This window comes from Dermacentor variabilis, chromosome 1, assembly GCF_050947875.1.
Source record: "Dermacentor variabilis isolate Ectoservices chromosome 1, ASM5094787v1, whole genome shotgun sequence".
Classification (NCBI taxonomy): domain Eukaryota; kingdom Metazoa; phylum Arthropoda; class Arachnida; order Ixodida; family Ixodidae; genus Dermacentor; species Dermacentor variabilis.
In genome coordinates this window covers 122,121,633-122,142,432 of record NC_134568.1, presented here as the reverse complement: position 1 = coordinate 122,142,432, position 20,800 = coordinate 122,121,633, and the positions used below count along the sequence as shown (strand labels likewise).

The following is a 20,800-nucleotide window of genomic DNA, read 5'->3' as shown; positions in this document are numbered from 1 at the left end:
GCCTAACCTCGGAGGTCATACCGAGGAGCTGTGCAGGTTTTTGACTTTCTGGGTTCTGCATCATTTTTGACGAGTGGTAACGACTGCATTTTGTTTCCTTCTTTTTTCAGTGTTGGTATCAAAAAGGTCTATTTCTGGTATCTTTTCATGACACACCTATCAGCATTTCAAAAAAAAATTTGCATGAAGGCTGCTCTATATCTACACTATCTTAAACTAGTATTTTTACGTGGTCCAAAATTTCATCAGAGTTGGGCTTTAAATTGTAAAGCCCTGCAACGAATGAATTATAGCTGTCACATTAAACAGTATACATTCATAAATTCTATGCAGGTGTCTTGCATAGCTGAGGATCCCTTTCTATCAGTTCTGCTTTTTTTTTTTTTTCAACGTACTGGCACCTGACTGTGTGAATGTCTTGCAATTGTGACTGCTGCAGGAGTTACTTAGAGTGCAATTTCAGTTTTGTTCTCTAGTGCCTCAAAGCATTCTGGTACCACACTCCTCTACCCACTTCTTTGTAATGTTGACATATTACCTTATGAAAGTGCAAGCCTTAATATTCTTGCATAAACACATTCTTCAGTTAGTAAATTCAAGTTCATGAAGCAATGCAATCGTGTGTTATGTGGCACATAAATATCTAGTACTATTTGCAGTGTAAAATAAAACTCATGGACGATTACGATACTCCCTAGTGAAACATTTGAGCGCAACTTTATATGTGTTTTTATTTCACAATATAGTGGCTGGCGCAGACAATCTGTCTCGTGCGGCACATTGCAAATGGAGCAAATTGTGGCATGACTGCCTTGTTAATTGGGAGATTGCGAGAAGCAGTGCATGGGCGATGCGTGGGCGCAATTCACAGCAGCTGCCGCAAACAGATCTCCCAGACAACACGCACTACTCTGGCACCATTTCGTAGCCATCGTCACCGCAGTGCGCATGTTGCATGGCACTAAGTTTTTCTTCTCGCACTTTGTTATACCTTCCTCCTCCTCTTTTTGCCTCATGCGTCTGCTGCACCCTCCTCCTTCACTTTCAGTTTTACACTCTCTTTGCTCTCACCACTTTTTTCATCCCACGCATTTGCTCTTTCATCCGCTGCACTCGTTTGCTCCTTGACGCCGACGCTCTACAGAGGAACGGGCACCAGTGAGCTGCGCTCTTAAAGCATTGTGGTGTAAATGAGCGGTTGCCACTGATTTCCTGAGTGACACCAAAGGGCGCACAATTGAATACCCACCCAATGAGCCAAAAATTTGCTTTCTTTCTAGGATTTCGTCTTCTGCTGTTCCAACTTGGGCATTAGGGCAAGGATCAATCCCCTCTGTCTTAGTACTGTGGTTACCAGTAGTAGAACAAAGAATGGCACCGGCGTCAACGTTTTGACCAGGGTACTTGTCTTCGTCAGGGCAGCAACTGCTTTCCTTAGCAGCATTTATGCCAGCACAGCTCACTATCCACGACCCTCAATGGGGAGTAGGAGCAGAATAAGCTTGTGTGTAGAGTAGGGTAAGGAAAGCCAAAGTGTTAAAAAAATAGGAGGGGGTCTCCTCCTCCTTCTCCACCACAGAGGTAGAAGGAGGGTGAGCTACACGCATATAAATGGCTGCCAAAGAAAGCAGTTGCTGCACAGACAAAGACAAATCTTCTTGACGAAATTCAATGGCTCCAGCAACATTCCTTGTACGACTACTGTTTTTCACTTCGAGCCTCCATCCTGTGTCCTGTTTTGATCTCTCTTAATGGAGTAATGTGAAATTTGTAAAATATTTACTTTTCATGTGTTTCACTGTCTGCAGGCAGGAGAGGACAATACAGAACATGGCACAGGGGCCTAAACAGATGCTAACCTGTGCTCACAAGCAGCCATGAAATGCACACTGTATGAAAAAGAAAACTTCTATTTATCTGTGCTCTGTTTTGCTAGTGAACAATGCTTTTACATTACAGTGTTTGTTAAAGCTGTCCTTTTTAAGCGAATACAACAGTTCTAACATACCATCAGACATTATACACTGCAAAGCAGCTCTGATGTAGCCGCCTTATTTGGCCAAAAAACTACTAGACCAAGAACTAAACCAAAAGAGCCACTCAGGTTGTGTGCACCTCAAGTGACTACCAAGGCAATGGTGCAGCGATGTGAAAAATTAACCCTGCCAGCCACTCTTTACGTGCATACCCTGGGGTTCAAGCCAGCCTGGGTGCATGGCTGAGAAGTGGATGCCTGGGTAAGTCTCAGCATAGTGTTCCACCAGCACAGCCTGGTGACGTTTAGTCTGTGTGAAGGCTGCCAGCCCATTGAAAGGGAACATGCACTCGAACTGAAGATCCACTGGGTCCAGCCGCTGCATCAACAGGCTTCCACAGGTGACCAGCACCTGCATTGCACATTTTACAATGGTGCTATCAGGATTGTATTTCAAGGGGGAAGGGGAACTGAACCCAATTCTACCTTTGCCACTACTCCTTTAGTAGCTCCCAAGCTCAAATAACTAAGTTGCAGCTATTTGCACAAAGTGAAGCTGCAATGCCTTTTTTTCCCAATGTCATGTATTTCAGGCCTTTGCACAACTTCTGTTATTTGCACTCGTTGTATTCAGTACTATCTTGCTGTTACATTATTTTCTGTATGTCTATCATAGTTTTGTAGCCACTCCTGCTTAAATCCATTACCACAGGCTGGAACTACCCTGGAGGTAAATTAATTTTAAATTTAATTGTAGCAATAAACTCAATGTCCACAGATTTTAAAAGTTAAAAGAGTGCACTAGGCAAATGGTATAAACTGAGTATTGGTAACAGTTGCATATGCTAGTTGGCAATATTGTTACGTATAAAGATGCACAGGAATGACTATACATGGGTATATTTACAAGTGTATATGCATGTAGCCCTCCCTAGAACGCACAGCCCATACCAGGTTATACCGTTGTCCTCATTATCTCTTCAATCCTGACAGGCTTTCTGTTGGTCAATGAATAAGGTTGCAATTTCGCCCGAAAGTCAAAGCATCGATTACAATAGCAAATTATTGGACAGCTATATGCAGTAAGGATAGCAGTTTTATTGGCTGCATAAACTTGTAAACATAGGCATAGTAACTAAATTAACAAGCATGATGTCATGCGCACATAAGCAAACATGAACACATCTTACTCGATGACTGCGGAAACCCACTGTCAAGACACTGGAGTGAGGAAGCATGGCAGCAGCAGCAAGTGAATTGACCTTCGTGCTGCAGCTCACATCAACGCAAACTAAGCCATGGAAACATAGCCTGAGGAAGACTCTGTCTCCATCGCAGATGTCTTTCAAAATACAGTGGCCCGGTAGGCCACACGCACCCACTCAGGCCACCTGGAGTAGAATGTGCCCCCCCCCCCCTTTCCTACTGCTTTAGAGGTAATCTGACACGTGTGCAAAGAGTGGGCATGCTGAGAAGGCGTGGCATCATGTTAGCTGTCTTCCTGTGCGTTTAATATTGGAGTCTGCGTAATCTCGAGTTTCGGTGACTTGTTGGAGCGAGAGGCAGATGAAGCATTCGCTTCCCGCTGATGGCACTTTTCATGATAGTGTCGTCCCAGTACGGGCGATGCTATGAGCTGCAGGGGCGGAGTGCGTGCGAAAGCGTGGCTGGCTTCACTTAATTCGTACTGCTGATGTGAAGATATTGTCGACGTGGCATGAAACCATATCATTCGTCACCGACTCCCAAATTCATCATAATAAATTGTTTTCTCATGCAAATTTGCTTTTTTTTTTTTATTGCCCAATAATTCAGAAAATTCTGCAGCCCCTTTCCTTGTAAGAAAAATCGATTGGCGACTGTACTTGTTTCTATAACAGGCCGAATTTCAATGCAACAAAATTTCGATTCACGATGCAAATTGCAGATTTTACCTACTTCGTTATATAGAGGTTTAGGTGTAATTGCTATCGCAATAGTAACTGTTCCGTAGCGTTACCTATGGTGGCAGAAGCACCGTCCCAGAGCTTTAAAGGGAGTCTTCGGTACCACAGTGGTAGATCTTGAGCCTTGATACATGAACGACGTCACTGGACGGAAGGAGAGACGATGAGCTGGAACTGACAGGGGCAAGGTCGTAGGTAACAGCTGTAACCTTCGCTAGAATAGCAGCTTGGGCTTGTTGGTTTTCCATCCTGGTGTTAACAGCGCAAAATGTAGACGGGACACGAGATGAGAAGACGACACCAGCTGATGCCGTCTTCTCGTCTCGTGTCTCGTCTACGTCTTGTGCTGTTAACACCAGGATGGAAAACCAACAAGCCCCCAAGCTGCTATTCTAGCGAAATACATTTCTTGTACCTTGGGCCCTTTTCAATGTTTTACTCTGGACTTCCCAGCACAGCGCTTGTGGTGTCGTCTTCTCGTCTCGTGTCCCATCTACGTTTTGCACTGTTAACACCAGGTGTAACCTCCTGCAGCACATGGTATGGTGCCATGTACTGAGACAGAAGCATTACGTAGAGGCCCACGCGGCGGGAAGGGGACAAGAGGTGCACAAGTGTGCAAGCTGACAGGTGTGGCCAGCCTGCATGATGGCATCACGTGCGTACTCGCTAGTGAAGGCGGCAGATGGTGGGAATATAGTGCCGAAAGGTAAAGTCGGCTCTCGTCCCAATAGGTTGAAAGGCTAAAATCCAGCTGTGTCATGACGAGAGAAATTATACGCAAAAGTTACGTAGGGAAGAGCAAGGTCCCAATCACGGTGGTCTGGCAAAACATACATAGTGAGCATGCCTGTGAGAGTGCGGTTCAAGCGTTCCACGAGGCCGTTGGTCTGGGGATGGTAAGGAGTGATCAGTTTGTGTTGTGTGGAACAGGAATGCAGTATGTCGGAAATTACTTGAGAAAGAAAGTAACGGCCATGGTCAGTGAGCAACTGTCTGTCTCAGGGCACTGTGAAGTAATATAACGTCCTGTAACAAGAAGTCCGCGACATCAGTTGCACAGCTGGTCAGCAGAGCTCAGGTAATTACATAATCAGTAGCCACTGCGATCCATATTTTTCCCAATGTGGATGTGGGAAAAGGGCCAAGAAGATCTAGTTCAATGCGAAAGGTAGGTTTCGTGGATATGTCGAATGGCAGAAGGTGGACAAGCAGGTAGTATCGGGGGTGTTTTGAGACAGCATGATTCACAAGTGGTCACGTAACGGTGGATGGAGCATGCGAGGCCTGATGAAAACAAACAGCCCCAGACCCGCTCATAGGTGAGAGATACTCCAAGGTGTCCGGCAGTGGGTGCATCATGAAGTTCTATCAGGACATTCCGTCATAAGTGTCTAGGCACAACAACAAGGAGGTCAGGTCCATCAGGTTGAAAATTATGCCGGTATAAGATACCTTCCTGAATTACAAATTTGTGGATGGATGCGTCATTAGGTGATGATTCTAGGCGATTGATTTCTCACAATGAAGAGTCATGGTCTTGTTCTTCATCAATGTGAATCAGGTCCAGCATGGAAAATATTGAGTTGTTAGTGTCCGCAGCATTCTCAAGGTTGTCGACCAGATACCTGAACAAGCAATCTGCATCCAGGTGCTGGTGGTAGGATTTGTACACAACTGAATATGAAAATTCTTGTAGGCACAGGGCCCAATGACCAAGCTGTCCGGAAGGATCTTTGAGAGAGAACAGCCAGCACAGCCCATGGTGGTTGGTAACTACAGAGAAGGGCCATCTATGTAAGTAGGGTCTGAATTTCCGAACCGTCCAAACAAGGGCCAAACACTTATGCTCTGTAATGGAATAATTGCACTCAGCGGCTGATAGGAGGTAGCTAGCATAGGAAAGAATGCAGTCATGGCCACGTTGGCGTTGGGCTAGTACTGCACCAACTCCGTGGCCGCTAGCATTGGTACGGACCTCGGCAGGCGCAGCCAGGTCAAAGTGGGCAACTATCGGAGGAGTCGTGAGCAGGCTGAAGAGGTGCGAGAATGCAGAAGCCTCTAACGGGCCCCACGAAAAAGGCATGTCTAGCCTCAAAAGCTCACTGAGTGGCCTCGCTACGTCCGCAAAATTTTTCATGAAGCGGCGGAAGTATGAGCACAGCTCTAGAATGCTGCGGACATCCTTTGCAGATCGGGAAACAGGGACGTTCTTGACTGCGCAGATTTTTCCAGGGTCTGATGGTACACGATTAGCATCTACAAGATGGCCAAGCACTGATTTGGCGGTGCCCAAAGTGACATTTGGACGAGTTCAGCTGCAGTCCGGCCCAACGAAAAATGCAGAGGACAGCTGAGAGGCGTTCTACACGAGTCTCAAAAGTTGGTGAAAAAACTATGGCATCGTCCAAGTAGCATAAACACGTGGACCAATTGAAGCCTCTGAGCAGAGAGTCCATCATGTGCTCAAAGGTGGCTGGAGCGTTACAAAGTTCGAATGGCATTACTGAATTGGTAAAGGCCATCAGGGTGTTACAAATGCCACCTTTTCGCGGTCCATATTGTCCACAGCAATCTGCCGGTAGCTAGAGCGTAAGACGATGGAGGAGAAATAGCGGGCACTGTGCAGGCAGTCAGGAACATAATCAATGCATAATTCTGTTAAGGTGCCGATAATCCACACAGCATCGCCATGTGCTGTTCTTTTTTACTACAACAGGCGATTCCCAGGGACTGCAAGATAGCTCAATGATGTTCTTGGCGAGCATCTCGTCAACTTCACTATGAATAATTATTTGACACTCAGGGGCAGACACCCGATATGGGCACCGATGAGTCATGCCTGTGGCTTGGCCCAAGGGCAGCCCCTAATGTGAAAGATGTCAAGTTAGGAAAGCGGAATGTGGTGTAGCTCTTCAGTCTGCTAAGGTGCTAAGTCAGAAGTGACCACTGACTTTATGGTGCTGACAGGGCAAGAATTGGACTACTGATGAGTCGGGGAACCAGGAGAAGCAGCCAATGTGAAAGCCTCCGCTTCGCCTCCATCAAAGGCACAAATGAGGGCGAGTGAGATGCCTTTATTTATTATTTATTTTACAAGTACTGCCAGCCTTGCTACCAGGCCTTAGGCAGGAGTAGGCATTTGGAAAAAAAAACAAGTATGAAATAAGATCAAACAATATAACAGACACTGAACAAGAATCCGCATAACAAACAACATAAGAGAAACCTTTCACAATCATGATTTGACTGGTAAAAATGAGGGATGAACACTATGGTTTATTCACAAAGTGCAGAAAGAAAGGATGAAACCGTTGGGCAGTTGACAGTTGTGGCAGGTAGTGCGTTGCATTCGGAAATCGTGTGCGGGAAAAAATAATTTTTAAATGCGTTGGTCCTCCAGGAAAAATCTCTAACCTTTTTGTCGTGATAAGAGCGCGTGCAGCGGTAACTAGCCGGTAGAATATATAATGTTTTATCTATTCCTAATTTATTGTTATAGAGTAAGAAGAGAAATTTCATTCTGTCCCGGTAACACCTTATTGCAAGGTTTTCCAGTTCTGCAGCTTCTAGAAGAGATGATGGGGATGTGCGCCAGCTGTACGAATTTAAAATAAACCCGGCTGATTTTCTTTGGACTGCAAGTGCTGCCTTGTGGCAGCACTTGCAGTGTCAAGGTGAAATTCACAACTGGAAGGACAGGAAGGCAGATGCAGTTTACTACTGTAGACAGAACAGTATGGGGTACTGTGATATCGTGGGTGAGGAAGATGTCAGTGGTGGGCATTAAAACATAGTCATGTCAGGAACTGGCAGCAACAACATGAAGTCAACGTAAGTCAACGTCTGCGATGGCAAACGGGCGTACTCAGTGGAACAGAAGCACCTTGGAGGTGGGTCAGCGGGGTCCAGAAGGGGCGAGATCAAGACGGAGGGTGCTGGCTGAACAGTCGATAAGGGCGGAGTGCGCGGCAAAAAAGTCGAGGCCCAAAATCACGTCATGCAGGCATTTGGAAAGGACGGTGAATAGAACAACTGTCTGGAAATCAGCTATGCAAACACGAGCAGCGCAAATTCCAACGATGGCAGCTGTTCAGCCATCAGTGACATGGATGACTTCAGACATCAGAATTTTCTTGCGCTTTTGGCAAAAATGCTCACTCATGATAGGAAGGTGTGCTCCAGTATCAATGAGTGCAGTGACTTGCACACAGTCGATCTGTAGATCCAGGAGGCCCTGTCTGGTAGGGGTCGTCCAGAGAGGATTTTTGGTCGGTTAAAGCATGCAGCGCCATCTCTAGGAGCTGCATTGCTTAGTTTTCTGTCTGGGAGCATCATAGAAAGGTCGGGGAGGACGGTTGGTCGGGCTGAGGGTGAGTGAGACTAGTGGCATTGGACTGAAGGTGAGCAGGAGTAGTGGGGCTCAACCCCATGTTCTTGAGGGGCAACGTGGTCAGAGTTGGGCATACACGAGTGATGGCAACCAGGTTCAAGTAACTTGAAAAATTCGTCTGTGCTGTAGAATCCCAGTGACTTTGGCAGTGGCGAGAGATGTGGCCGACACGGCGACAATGAAAACAAATAAGTTTGTCATTGGGAGGTTGCCATGTGGACAGATTCCGGAATTGTGGAGGAAAGTCTGATGTGGGTCGAGCTGGAGTTGCAAAACGTGGCTGAACATCGGAGCGAGGAGCCGAGCAAATGGAGTAGATACCAATATTGGTGATCTCCTGTCAGATGAAGGTTTGGATAAGCGGTATAGGAACCGAAGGCAGGCCGAAGGACTTAGGTTGCACAGTAGTTGGAGCGGCCACCTCAAGTTCACACCGATACATACATGTAACATTATCACAGGTGCTGGCCAGGTGAAAGAGATCATCACATGATGACGTTGCTGCAGTATTCGGCAGGTGCTGTAACGGATGTGCGATGCATTGGCTTTAGGCTTGTTCCAGGCAGCGGCATTCTTTAATGATGGTGTCAACAGTTGTAATGTTCGTAAACACAAGCAAGTGCATCGTCAGCAATACCTTGAGGACGTGCGCAACTTTGTCCGCCTCAGCCATGCTTATGTCGTCTTTGCAGCAGAGACCTAAGACATCTTGCACGTAGGTTACCTACGGTTCTGTTGACGTCTGTGCACGAGTAGATAATTCCTTCTTGGCAATGAGCTGTCGACCCAAGGGGTTCCCAAATAAGTCGCGGATCTTCTGCTTGAAGCTGTTTCAGCTTGTGAGGTCATATTCATGGGTTTGGAACCATACTCCAGGCGTTCTACCGAGGTAAAAAATAATGTTTGTGAGCATGATAGTACGGTCCCACCTGTTAGCACTGATGCATTCGTAGAGGTTCAACCAGTTATCGATATCGGCACCGTCCAGGCCTGAAAAGACGCCAGGACCTTTGGGGGCAAAAAGTGTGCCGAAAGTCATGGTAGGTAGGGCGGCCAGTGTGGTTGAGGTTGATTGCCCGGAAGCCATGGTGAAAACCTCGAGTGAGCTTCCGCTGCGAAGTTCCATGGCGAGGACAGGGACCGCAACCACCACCAAATATGTTACGTATAAGATGCACAGGAATGACTATATACGGGTATATCTACAAGTGCATATGCATGTAGCCCTCCTCAGAACAGACAGCCTGTGCCAGCTTATAACATCATCCTCATCGTCTCTTCAATCATGGCACGCCTGCTGTTGGCCAATGAAATAACTGTTCCATAGCAATATTTTTTTACAGTCTCAAACTAATAAAATTGGTACTAGTATACATTTTAGCAATTTCATTAGTCACTCAGTAATTAGATGCTAAAAAGATCCAGAACCATTGAGAAGCTTGAGAAACACGAGACTAAGCTGTTTTCCAGATTAAATTTGTTGTTGTTTCCTTAAGCCAGGAAGATGAACCCCTGGAATATGAATGTACCACCTGGTATTTTTGGTACATTTCGATTAAAAAGTTTATGTGTTTTAAGCTGGAAAGAAAGAGCACATAATAAAGTTGAGTGCTATTAAAATTACAAACATTTTTTATTAACATTATTTTGTGCATGGGAGCATAAATATCTTTCATGTATAGATCACTGTTATATTGTGCCTCTCTCGTAGCCCCAATAAGGCACAATAAACATGTTGAAATAATAAAAAGATCTCTCTATGCAGGCTCAGAAGATGTTTACTGAGAAGTAATCCTTTCCTTCGAGATGCGTCGATTCATGTCATTATCCACTCATGTTGTCAGGGCCACTAAAAGTCTTGACAATAATGCAAGAAAGCTACAAAAAATTTAATGTCGCTTTTGCCCCTCTTACGAGTTATCTTCACTCTTGCAGTGACTACACATCTCAATTGAAGTTGGCAGACAAAAGGCAAGTGAACAGCATGAGGAACATAAGGACTTGTGTCCCACCTCGTGCAACTTTAAAAAGTAGTCCACCGCAACTATGAGTGCAGCATAATGTGCTCATTGAGTGCAGCATCATGTGCTCATTCGTATAGCTCCTGACATCACATGTACTACAACACCAAATAAGCATGCACACTGCTGATGCAGGATGTTCATCATCAAACCCAAAAAAGGGGCTGGAGACTGGTTATTTTATTATAGAGATAACTTCAGTGCCTATTCTGTGTTGTAGCAGTGCCCACAATACAAATAAAAGTAAGACATTGGATGGGTTCTAGTTTCCCCAATATTACACAGGTCATTTCACGATACTGACATTCATTGTAAAAGCATTCACCTGTACTGAAACAATGTCACAAAGGTGTTCATCTGGGAGCTGGCAGCACTCTTTCTACCTATCGATGTGATCTGACAGAAGCTGGATGCCATGCGTACACTCGCGACTCAAGAAAAATAATGGCAACTGCACTGCATCTGAAGGACATAGCCATTCATGCTAGTGTATTTATAAGAAAGAAACAGGTTGGATCATGTCCAGCACTGCGTAAAACATGCAATTTTCAATTTTTGTTGCTTCCTTAACCCCCCATCTCCAGCATCACTTCCTCAATAGTTATAATGGCAAATCACAAAAAGTGGGTACTGAAATTTCTAGCCTCATTCCTGCCATTTGTATACAAAAACGGAGGAATGAGCAATGAAAAAGTTATGGTTAAAATGCACACCTCCAGCACTGCAATCTCCAGCCAATTCTTGCAAGCTGGCCATTGAATTTGGTGGCCATTTGCTGTTGCCACTACACTGACCTGCCTTGAAAAATTGTAAGCAGCCATAACAAATTTCTAAATTTGTCTGTCACCTCCCAGAACTGTCATATTCAAGTTCTGCCATATTAGTTTATTAGAAGTGGCATGTCTTTTGCAGCATTTAAAGTGAATTCTAAACGCTTCAAACTGCACTCACAGCCCCAGATGTAGCTCTGCAAGATAAAAATAATTCACACTGCAAGCCCATAGAACACAAAGACAAGTGGGAAACAAAAGTTTTTGCCTAAGCTCACCACTCGTGGCTCACAGCTCTGGTTCAACAAAGGAATGAGGTTGGTGATCAGGACGTGGACACCTGCAGAAGCATAAGAATAATCATAAGGAGAAAGCAGTCAGTGAGACCTACTACAAGGAGGCAAGTGCGATAAGATTCCAATAATGTGATTTTTTTAAACTGGACAACGAGTTCATAAACTATGACATGGCAAACAACGATTAAGATAATATATTTCAAAATTACAAAGCGTGATCAAATGTATTTCGGCAAGTGTTAACATCTCTAAACCAAAATATTGTAACAGCACATTCCAGTGAGCAAACAAGACACAGGAATATGCACCCGCAAACTCTCTTGCAACGTGGTGCCCACTGAGATTGGTGCGAGTCCTTATGAGAGCACTTTTCAAACACTTTTTAGTGCTTCTCCTAACCCACTACAAAGAGCCATAAAACTCCAGATATCAAACATATAAAGCCATTTCTGTATCAGCTAAACACAATGAACAAACAGATGGCAGGAAAAAATTATCCAGATCCCATGCACTGTGGGTATCCATATGTTATGCGAAGCATTTTGCAGGTGGCTGGTAATCCTGTATTATTTGGGGTTCTACAAAGTGTTACCACATGGACCAACTTCTGTAGGGTGACCAATTGTGTGTGACAACAACAGAAACACCATTTTTCTTGGACATCCTTCAAACAACTCTCAAGAAGGATGTTGATATAAAAATGTTTTCAATTCTTTTTTACCTTTAAATAATCATGAACATTCTCTATATGATATGTTTATACTAAAATTTTCCATAGCCTCTGGAAAAGGAGGACGTGTGACAGATATACTATTGCGGCGTGGTCAACACAATCAATTTTTCTGAAAATTGTACCATATGTATGTACTGTGTAAACAACTCGAAAGCCTGAATGGATGTCTTTTCAAGATACATGTGTATGCCTGCCTGAATATTAACTGTGTGTATATAGAGCTTTAGCACTTGTCGAAAGCCACTGGCCTCTTTTTCCCATGCAGTAATTTTTTTTAATGCATCTTAATGAGTGGAGGATCATGATCATGTGTTGGGGGAACCTGGTTTAAATTTTGTGACCTGGTTCATATCTTGGTCCTCAGTTCAAAAGTTGGACACATATTTTTTATTGAAGAGGCCAGAAATGAGATGAGACAGGAACCTACCAACCACAATGTACCTGATATGAGGGAAAGAATGCTTTGCATTAGAACAACCGAGAGAAAAAAAGCACTAATGTATTTGTGTCTTGCACTCTGACAAACTCATAAAAAAGACTCAAGAGCTCGATACTATAAGGTCGAATAAAGCAAAATTGGGAGTTTTCAAATGCTAAAAAAGTTGCTTTGTTAGCTGTGTGTGAAACTTATTATTGTACACTAGGCTAGGGCTGTGCTCTTTAAGAATTTTTACAGAAAGATATTTAGGCCAACACACATAGTCCATTGTTTTTGTTAGATTATTTGACCCTGCAAACATGAGGCACCATGGTAATGTTCTAAAATAATATATTTCATGAAGCATTCTGATATTTACTTACATACTTAAGACTGAAATGCAAAGCTGAAGACAATCATCACTGCAAACAAATCTTGCCTTACCCAATTTCTATGATGAGCACTTGGTATACGACACACACAGTCTAAATACACATTCTCATTAAATAAGCAAACACATTCCACAAGCTGGTGTCAATATACAGAAAGTGGCAGGTAATAAACCAATGCCAGTATGCAATATGCAGAGATGAAAACCGGTCACGTATGCTCAACAAAAATAGTGAACAGTCAACACATGTACGAATTCTTGTGCTTTATCATGAGCTCCAGGTTCTTGGTTCACAAAAAATATGCAAACTGAATATTAACAGCTGTTATTATTTGAAAATGGATGGACATGCACAATGAGCATTTTCAAAAATAACATTCTATTGGAGACTATTTAGGAAAAGAGGTGAAATTCTGACCTACATGTGTGATTCAAATAAATTTTTGACCATTAGCTGATTCGAGTGTTGCATGTATCTATGCAAATATACTTTATTCTACTGCAAGCTGTTAAAGAGTTGTGAATATAAAAACTTCAATAAGTGTGTTTAACTTAGAGAAGCTGCCATTTCAAAATATAGCAAACTTCCTCAATTTTATCCAGCAACTAATTACAGAAATGTCTACAGCACATGAATATGGAAAGAAGCAATTACATTAAAGTTTGTTTCACACACACACAAAAAAAGAAAAAAACATGCCTACATAGCTCAGTTTCTTTCACCATTACTATATAGGCACAATTATGCACTGAACAAGAAAATATCAACTTTAGCGAAGAAAGTACCTAAAAATTTTGCTTCATGAATACGGTGTTAAAACAGTTCTCCAAAACAAGAAAATTCTGCAGAAAAGCACGAAAAAAAAAGCATGTGCCAAGTTTAAAACAAATAAATACCATAATATATCCAAGATGTGTACACTCAAGAAAGGCCTCCTCAAAGCACGTTGGAGCTCCCTCTGCAATTCAACAGTGTTCTGTGGTTAGCCTTTATCTTTATCTGGTAGCACGCAAGCCGTTGACTGATAACACCTGGGCTCACATTATCCGTGCACATCTTCACTTTGCACACTCAAAACACATTCCATTTTCCAAGTTCCAATGCCTTTTGGGACTGTCTTGAATTCTAGGCATGTCTTTCTTTTTGTTTAATAGAATTGCACACTATATATTGCACACTAAATATTACCACACACTGCCATAACAAAATGGAGCAAGGTTCCGACAAGGGTGCCCATTCCTTTTTCATGCAGCTTGAATGTGTTTGCGTAATGGTGTTCACCAATACCCTTTCTGCAGTGCAGATAGCAGGCTCAAGTGTAACGGCAAGCAGTTATTCATTCTCACCATTACGAGCAAGTCAGTATAATGCTGCACAAGGCAATAAAAATCTATCACAAAAGGAGGAAATGGCAGTTTTTAACACTCACCAAGTGTGTTTGTGGCAAAGGTTTTTTCAAGACCATCATCCCCTATTTCCCTGTTTTGTGTGATTGTTGAAGCACAGTTCACCTGTGTTGGGTTATAGTACATGGCACAACATGAAAAAAACTTACAAACACATTTATCAGCTACAAAACTGCACATTACCATTTTCTGCTCACTGCACACATGATGGGAGCAAAATTTCATTTCTTCGATCTCAAAGTGCAGTGCAAAGCATTTAAACAAGTTCATCAAAGGTATAGCTGTGTGGTATGGTAAATAGTATAGTAAAAAAAATTACAATGATATGACGACATGGATGTACAGAGGAAGTTCTCTGAATGGATGCCGTGCTAAGCAGATGGCTCAGCAATTTTAGGAACTTAAAAATGGACACTGAAAAGTAAGGTTAGGTTGTGCTGGACTGGTAAATCATTCTGGAATATTAGAAATGTCAGACCTTCCCATGAGCAGAGTTCTGGTAAGCCAGAAAAAAATGCAATAACAAAATATGACCTTGAAGTTTCTGCTCCTCAGGACATTGCAAGATCTGGATAGCATCCAATCAGAACTAGTTAAAAGATTTGACAAACAAGGACTACAGTATATAATAAAGGAGCCAGACTCAACCTAATATGTTTTGAGAACTCTTTCCAAAAAGTAAAACGAACAGCACAAACACACAAAGATATATTGAAATAAATGACATCATACTAATGCCCTGTCACTACAGTTTGGCTGAGAAATTCAAGAATGCAAACTTTGCCATCCATTTTATCCACTAACAATCAACCTTTCTCAGCTAAACGCATGCACAACAAGTCTTGTATTGAACTTAAAGTATCAACACAGAATGTGTGTTGTTCTTCGGTAATCACAATGCCATAACAGCAGGCCCAATCTCCGCTTGAGTCTCTAAAGGATGCTTTACAAGACTAATCTGACTTGTTGCTCTTCTGCGTCCCTCAAAAAGATGGACATAAGAATGTCGGTGATAAATGGCAAGCAGTTTTTGGTCAATGACAATCAGCAGCATACATTCAAAGAGAACATATGTGGGGACCAACAATTCAGAATTTTGTTACATTTGGTGGCTTCCGGGGCATTTTCAGTCATTCTTGAGCCTTAAAATGCTTTCCAGTGTCCAAACCTTCCCTGAATAAGACACCAAAAATGATGCACACAATCGACGTGGTATTTTTCACAGGCAACGCTGCTTGATTGTGCAAGGCTGCAAAATCTTGTCTGTAAGTTATGGCGGGTGCCTTTAATAGTGCCAGAAACAGTGTATAATACCATGTCCTATACTAACATAAAAATATTCAAGTGGGAAAGCTGCACCTAACAACATGCTGTTCATCACAGTGTGGAGCTGCACAAGTCCTATGGTGGACCCAGAGCTGGAGCAAAGCTATTAACTTCTATGTTAAGTTAGGGAACACACCTACAGAAAAACAGAACCCCTCAATGAAATTTTTTGAATCATTCATTATATGCGAGTTAACAAATGAAAAGGGCTCTACTCATTACTCGAAGAAGACAAAATTTACTGTGCCACTACAATTACTGTTGACTTATTTTCAGCATGCATGATGCCCAGCTCTTTCTTTTTTTTTTTCATAAATTAAAAGGAAGATGCTGACAAATGCAACTAGTGCTACTGAAGGAAAATTGTTCAAGATATTACTTCTAGGTAAAAGTGACAATAAGTAAAATGTTTTTGCAGACATAGCTGACATTAAAGTTATATATGCCTGTGCCACATGTGTGATCTTGGTTCCTGTCAATTATGTTGGGTCGCACATATTAAGCGCCTGGAAAGCTACAAAGGTAAATGTCAAGCAACAATTGCTTACCAGAACATGCAAGATTTCATGGTCTTGCTTAAATTTTTTTGCAAAACTGAAGACATCCTGCGGGCGAGACATGTCCACTATGTGCACAACAACTGTATTCTGTAAAAATAATGTAGCAGTGCTGCATCAATATTTCATGACAAATGTATAATGCGTGAGAAATATTTCATACCGGCAAACGCATACCTCATTTTCTGTTATGTCAGTGATTGTTTTCCTCAAAACTTCCGCCTTCTCTTCATCTCTGCATACGAGGTGCACTGTACCACCTGTTTGAAAAAGTTTGTCACATGCTTGATAGAGTCGTGTTATTTTCTCGGCACACCTTGGCCAGTACCCCAACGTGGAAACGTGCCAACTTTAACAACGAGAACAACAACACACAACAACGAGTCCCATATATCAGCGAACGTACGCTTTCTACAATGTCGTATCATTGCCAGCTCATGGTGCCCGCGTTAAAATTTTTCTAGCTCAGCACATGCGATTTACGGGCACAGGGTCTTACAGAGATGAATGCCTTAATTAACCTATACAATATTTGACAGATGCTAATAACTAGGTTCGAAGCTTCGATCAAATATCAGCGGGTGATTCAAATAAAAATAAATACAGTAACATGTATGTCCCACCTTTTTGCGCAAGTTGGATAGCAACAACCTTCCCAAGCGTACCCGTGGCACCGGTAATCATGAAAACTTTACCGGTGCAATCAACGTCCAAGTCTGGGAGGTTGAACGTTCGGCAAGCAGACCGAAACCCGCTCCTGAAAATTGGAGAGCAAGACAGAAAGGTCCTCACTTCATTTTATGCGGTAAAATTTATTGGTACAAATAATGAGGTCCCAGAGACAGAGTTTGGTAAATGCTACGTGGTAACCGTACGTGAAACAACGAAACGTACTTACATACGCGGACACGCCCAAAACGCGCGACTGTCAAGTAGAACTGCAACCCATCCGCGCTATATAAGGGTTGGCCGTAAAACATACTTTGTCAAATAATTCTTCTCTTCAATGCATCGATTCCATAATGGTCAAGAGAACTGTAAACTACGCCGTGTAAGTGTCACACCAGTATGCCCACGCAGCTTTCTTACCTGCTGTACTCTTTCATGCCCTTCGCAAACCAAAATACGTTCCTGTAGAGGGACGTCATAGTTTACTACAATTAATTATGAGTACAAAATAGGTCAGTAGTGAGCGACAGCTGCACAGACGCTGCAAACTACACTTGTCTCAAGAGTTCGCATATCTCCGTGCCATCCGTCCAACAGCAGACGGCTTTAAGCCAGGCTCATGGTAGCCAGATTGCTAAATGAAACCCGCTAGGTGACGCAAATGTGGAAGAGAAGTAGCGAAGTAGGCACGTGGCTAACGAAAGGCAGCAGCGGCGGAAAAGCCCCTACATCCACGCGCCACCGCCGCACCTGGTCGGCGGAAACGTGTATGGAGGGGCTTTAGCGGAAACAGCATCACGTGTACTTGCTTCGGAGTCGCATATCTTCAAGAATGTCACGTTCGGCAGCCGTAAACCGCGAGCCTGCCCCATGGTGATCTAATAAGAACAGAATGCAGTCGTCGTGCCAAAAGACCGCATCGCTTGTGCAACGGTTCAGAACTTTCATATAGAACTTTAACTTGAGTATGCTTGACGTACTAGATGCGCTTCAGGTCGGAGTGCATGTACCATCGAGTTAATATATGTGCCGTTCCATAACCGTTTAAACGGTTCAACGCTTCTTAAATATAAGCGAAGGCAAACTTTCTTGGTGCAAATTAGAGAGAAAAATTTTTTTTACAGGAAATGAGACATTTTGATAGTCAGCGAGTGAACTGTACAGCTTCTGAGCGGTCCAACTTTGGCCTGCTCTTCCATATACAGAGTGGAGTTCTTTTTTTTTTTTTTTTAGCTGCACCAAGTATTTTAAAGATTGCGTATGGCAGATAGCACAACTCTAAACCTTTATCTAAATTACTCGATGAGGCGGCAATTATTTCTACGAGAAATCAAAATCTTCAATTGAATAATTAACGTAATTACGCGAATCAACTTTTTAAATAATTAATTTACGCCACATATTTCAATCTACGAATTATAGCATTCTCTGGACATCACCAGTTCCGAGATATTAATTTTGAATGTGTCCGACGAAATGCATTGGCCCTTCGCTCTGTAGAAGAAACCTTGTGGTTTCAGATCCTAAACCAGTAATTTTCTTTTCCCTGTGCATATTGCAATTTATTGCATATTTCAGTTGGACTTCACCTTTCACTTTTGTCATTTTTCTTATTTCTTGCTTAACTGTACTGTACATGGATTTACTAGTGTCATGTACGTATCTCATGGCGAATTCGGCAAATCGCACTGGTGCGCACCGGGGCGACGACGATAGGATGAAAGGGCGCATTGGGGCGCCCCAGTTCGCACCGGTACGATTTGCCGAATTCACCATTATTTATTTCTGCACTAAGTGTCATTTTACAACCTATATTATTTATCTTTTCAAAGGCCACTAGTGCCAGCTATAAGCCTTTAACAAATATTATCTTTTATCAAACGTTTATAATTGTGTTTCAAGCTTGATTCCACCTCTCAAACGTTAAAAGAGGGTCCTACAAATGTAGACAACTGTTTCAACCTATCTAAAAGTGCACGATAAAATTTTCGATTAGTCAATTAATCAATGAAAAGCCCTTCATCGAAAGCGATTAACCGATTAAAGGCTAAAATGATGAATGATTAATGGTTAATCGAATAATAAAAATATAATCGACCACCTCTACGCTAGTTAAGACAAAGAAAGAGTGCGTCAATGTTTGCAATGAAGCTCGCCTCCTGCAGCAGCATGGCGAAGTGACATTTCAATTTCTCCTATCTCCTCCAATAAAGAACCAATTTGAAAAAACTCTCGCGGTAAAATGCTTTCTACGCAACTTATAGCGTGTAACCGAAATTTCTGATAGGGCCTGGTGAGGGGCACTTTAAGTTTGGCAGCGACACACGCAATGGTGCAACAATATGGTGTCGCTTCGAGCCGCCACGTGGAGTGACAGATCAGCGTGCACAACCGCCAAATCTTTGTATGTCAGCCGGTATACCGCTTATTGTGTCACATTCCGCCAATTAGTCATTTTGCGGGGAGAGACGATGATTAGCCCGCGCACCGTGTCCGCGCTAAATTTTGTCTCTGCGTTATAGAGTCGTCCACACGAGGACCATTTTCCAGCACCTTACTAAGGAAAAAAAACAGTTTTTCCTACGAGACGTTCATTTGAGGGATCGCCAGCCGTTTGTGCGCAGGCGCGAGTAAGAGCGGGCGTGAGAGAGAAAATCTGGGGTTTTTTATTATTTATTTATTTATTGATACTGTTAGCCCAAAGGCCGATACAGGGTGGAGTAATCATAAAATAAGCTTCAAAGATCGCTACAAACCCGAGCGCTACACAAATCAATCCAGAAAATACATCTGCTTAGGTGTGCCAATTTTACACAAGAATATAAGCATTGTATAACAGGCACCGAACATTACAAGCAACAAATGTACCATACAAAATAATATTTTCAACGTCACAAACAGAAACTTCAATATCCCGTAGGATCATTTCAATCATGCCATGTTGCACATGCTGCTTATAATTGCACAAAAAAAGCTAATAATGTGAGATGACGGTTACATAGAAGAATCATAGGCCAGTACCGCTTTTTCAAACTGTTCTAGATAATCAATTTCCGTTATGCTATGCGGTAGCGCATTGCAATCTTCAATCGTTTTAGGAAAGAGGGAGTACTTAAATGAGTCAACCTTTGCTGGTATGGGCATATATTGGCCCTCGTGGCTAGACCTAACGGACCGTGATATCCGTGACGTTCTCTTTTGTAAGTAGCTTTGAGTGTCGAAATTGAAGTGGTTATATCTCATTAAATAAATAAATTTTGGTCTAGCCACTTTTCGCCGCAATGAAAGCTCGGGCAAGTTTAGTTGAGTGAGCATCTCAGCCACAGAATCCGTGTACCTATATTTTGACATAATATAGGTACATATATAGGCGTGCAGCAAGGTTTACCTTGCTGCACGCCTTTGTATTTTGTCAATTTTATTTACTTCATTCTTCTTATACAGATCCCATATTATGCTAGCATATTCTATCGCGGGACGTACCAATGCCAGATATGCAGTTATTTTAACATCTCAGGCAGCAAGGTTAAGCCTCCGTCTTAGTGAGCAAAGTTTAACCTCTGCGGCATTACATAAATTAGTGATGTGTTTTTTCCAAGATAAGTCATCTGATATCGTGATGCCTAAATACTTGAAGTGGCTCACTTGTTTTATTGGTCTACCATCTAACTTGTAATTGCGATGTAACACATTTCATGTTTTTTCTAGTTATTAGCGCATAAACAGTTTTTTTCGTAATTTATTCTCATTTTCCATCGCTTGCACCAATTGGTGATTGATTGTAGTGCTGAATCTAATTTTAATTGGTCCTCATGACACGAGATTTTAGAGTATATTAAGCAATCATCTGCAAATAAACGAACCATTATCTTATCATTAAGGCCATTTGTCATGTCAT

At 42.5% G+C, this 20,800-nt stretch overlaps 1 protein-coding gene across 3 annotated transcripts in view; it reads right to left on the bottom strand.

The window, feature by feature from the left end:
• The window catches only part of LOC142584109 (dehydrogenase/reductase SDR family member 12-like), a 34,577-nt gene extending 17,055 nt beyond the window's left edge, over positions 1 to 17,522 (bottom strand). Inside the window, exons 1-7 of one of the 3 annotated variants that reach the window (XM_075694297.1) lie at positions 17,323 to 17,522; positions 16,857 to 16,990; positions 16,411 to 16,493; positions 16,225 to 16,323; positions 14,374 to 14,455; positions 11,384 to 11,445; positions 2,189 to 2,387 (exon numbers count right to left, since the gene is read on the bottom strand). In XM_075694297.1, coding sequence (XP_075550412.1) covers positions 2,189 to 2,387; positions 11,384 to 11,445; positions 14,374 to 14,455; positions 16,225 to 16,323; positions 16,411 to 16,493; positions 16,857 to 16,990; positions 17,323 to 17,381 — 718 coding nt within the window. In that variant the 5' untranslated portion in view covers positions 17,382 to 17,522. Of the gene's footprint in view, positions 1 to 2,188; positions 2,388 to 11,383; positions 11,446 to 14,373; positions 14,456 to 16,224; positions 16,324 to 16,410; positions 16,494 to 16,856; positions 16,991 to 17,131; positions 17,269 to 17,322 lie in introns of those variants that run through there. The other 2 variants (XM_075694278.1, XM_075694288.1) reach the window with 2 other exon arrangements.
• Positions 17,523 to 20,800: the final 3,278 nt, after the last annotated feature.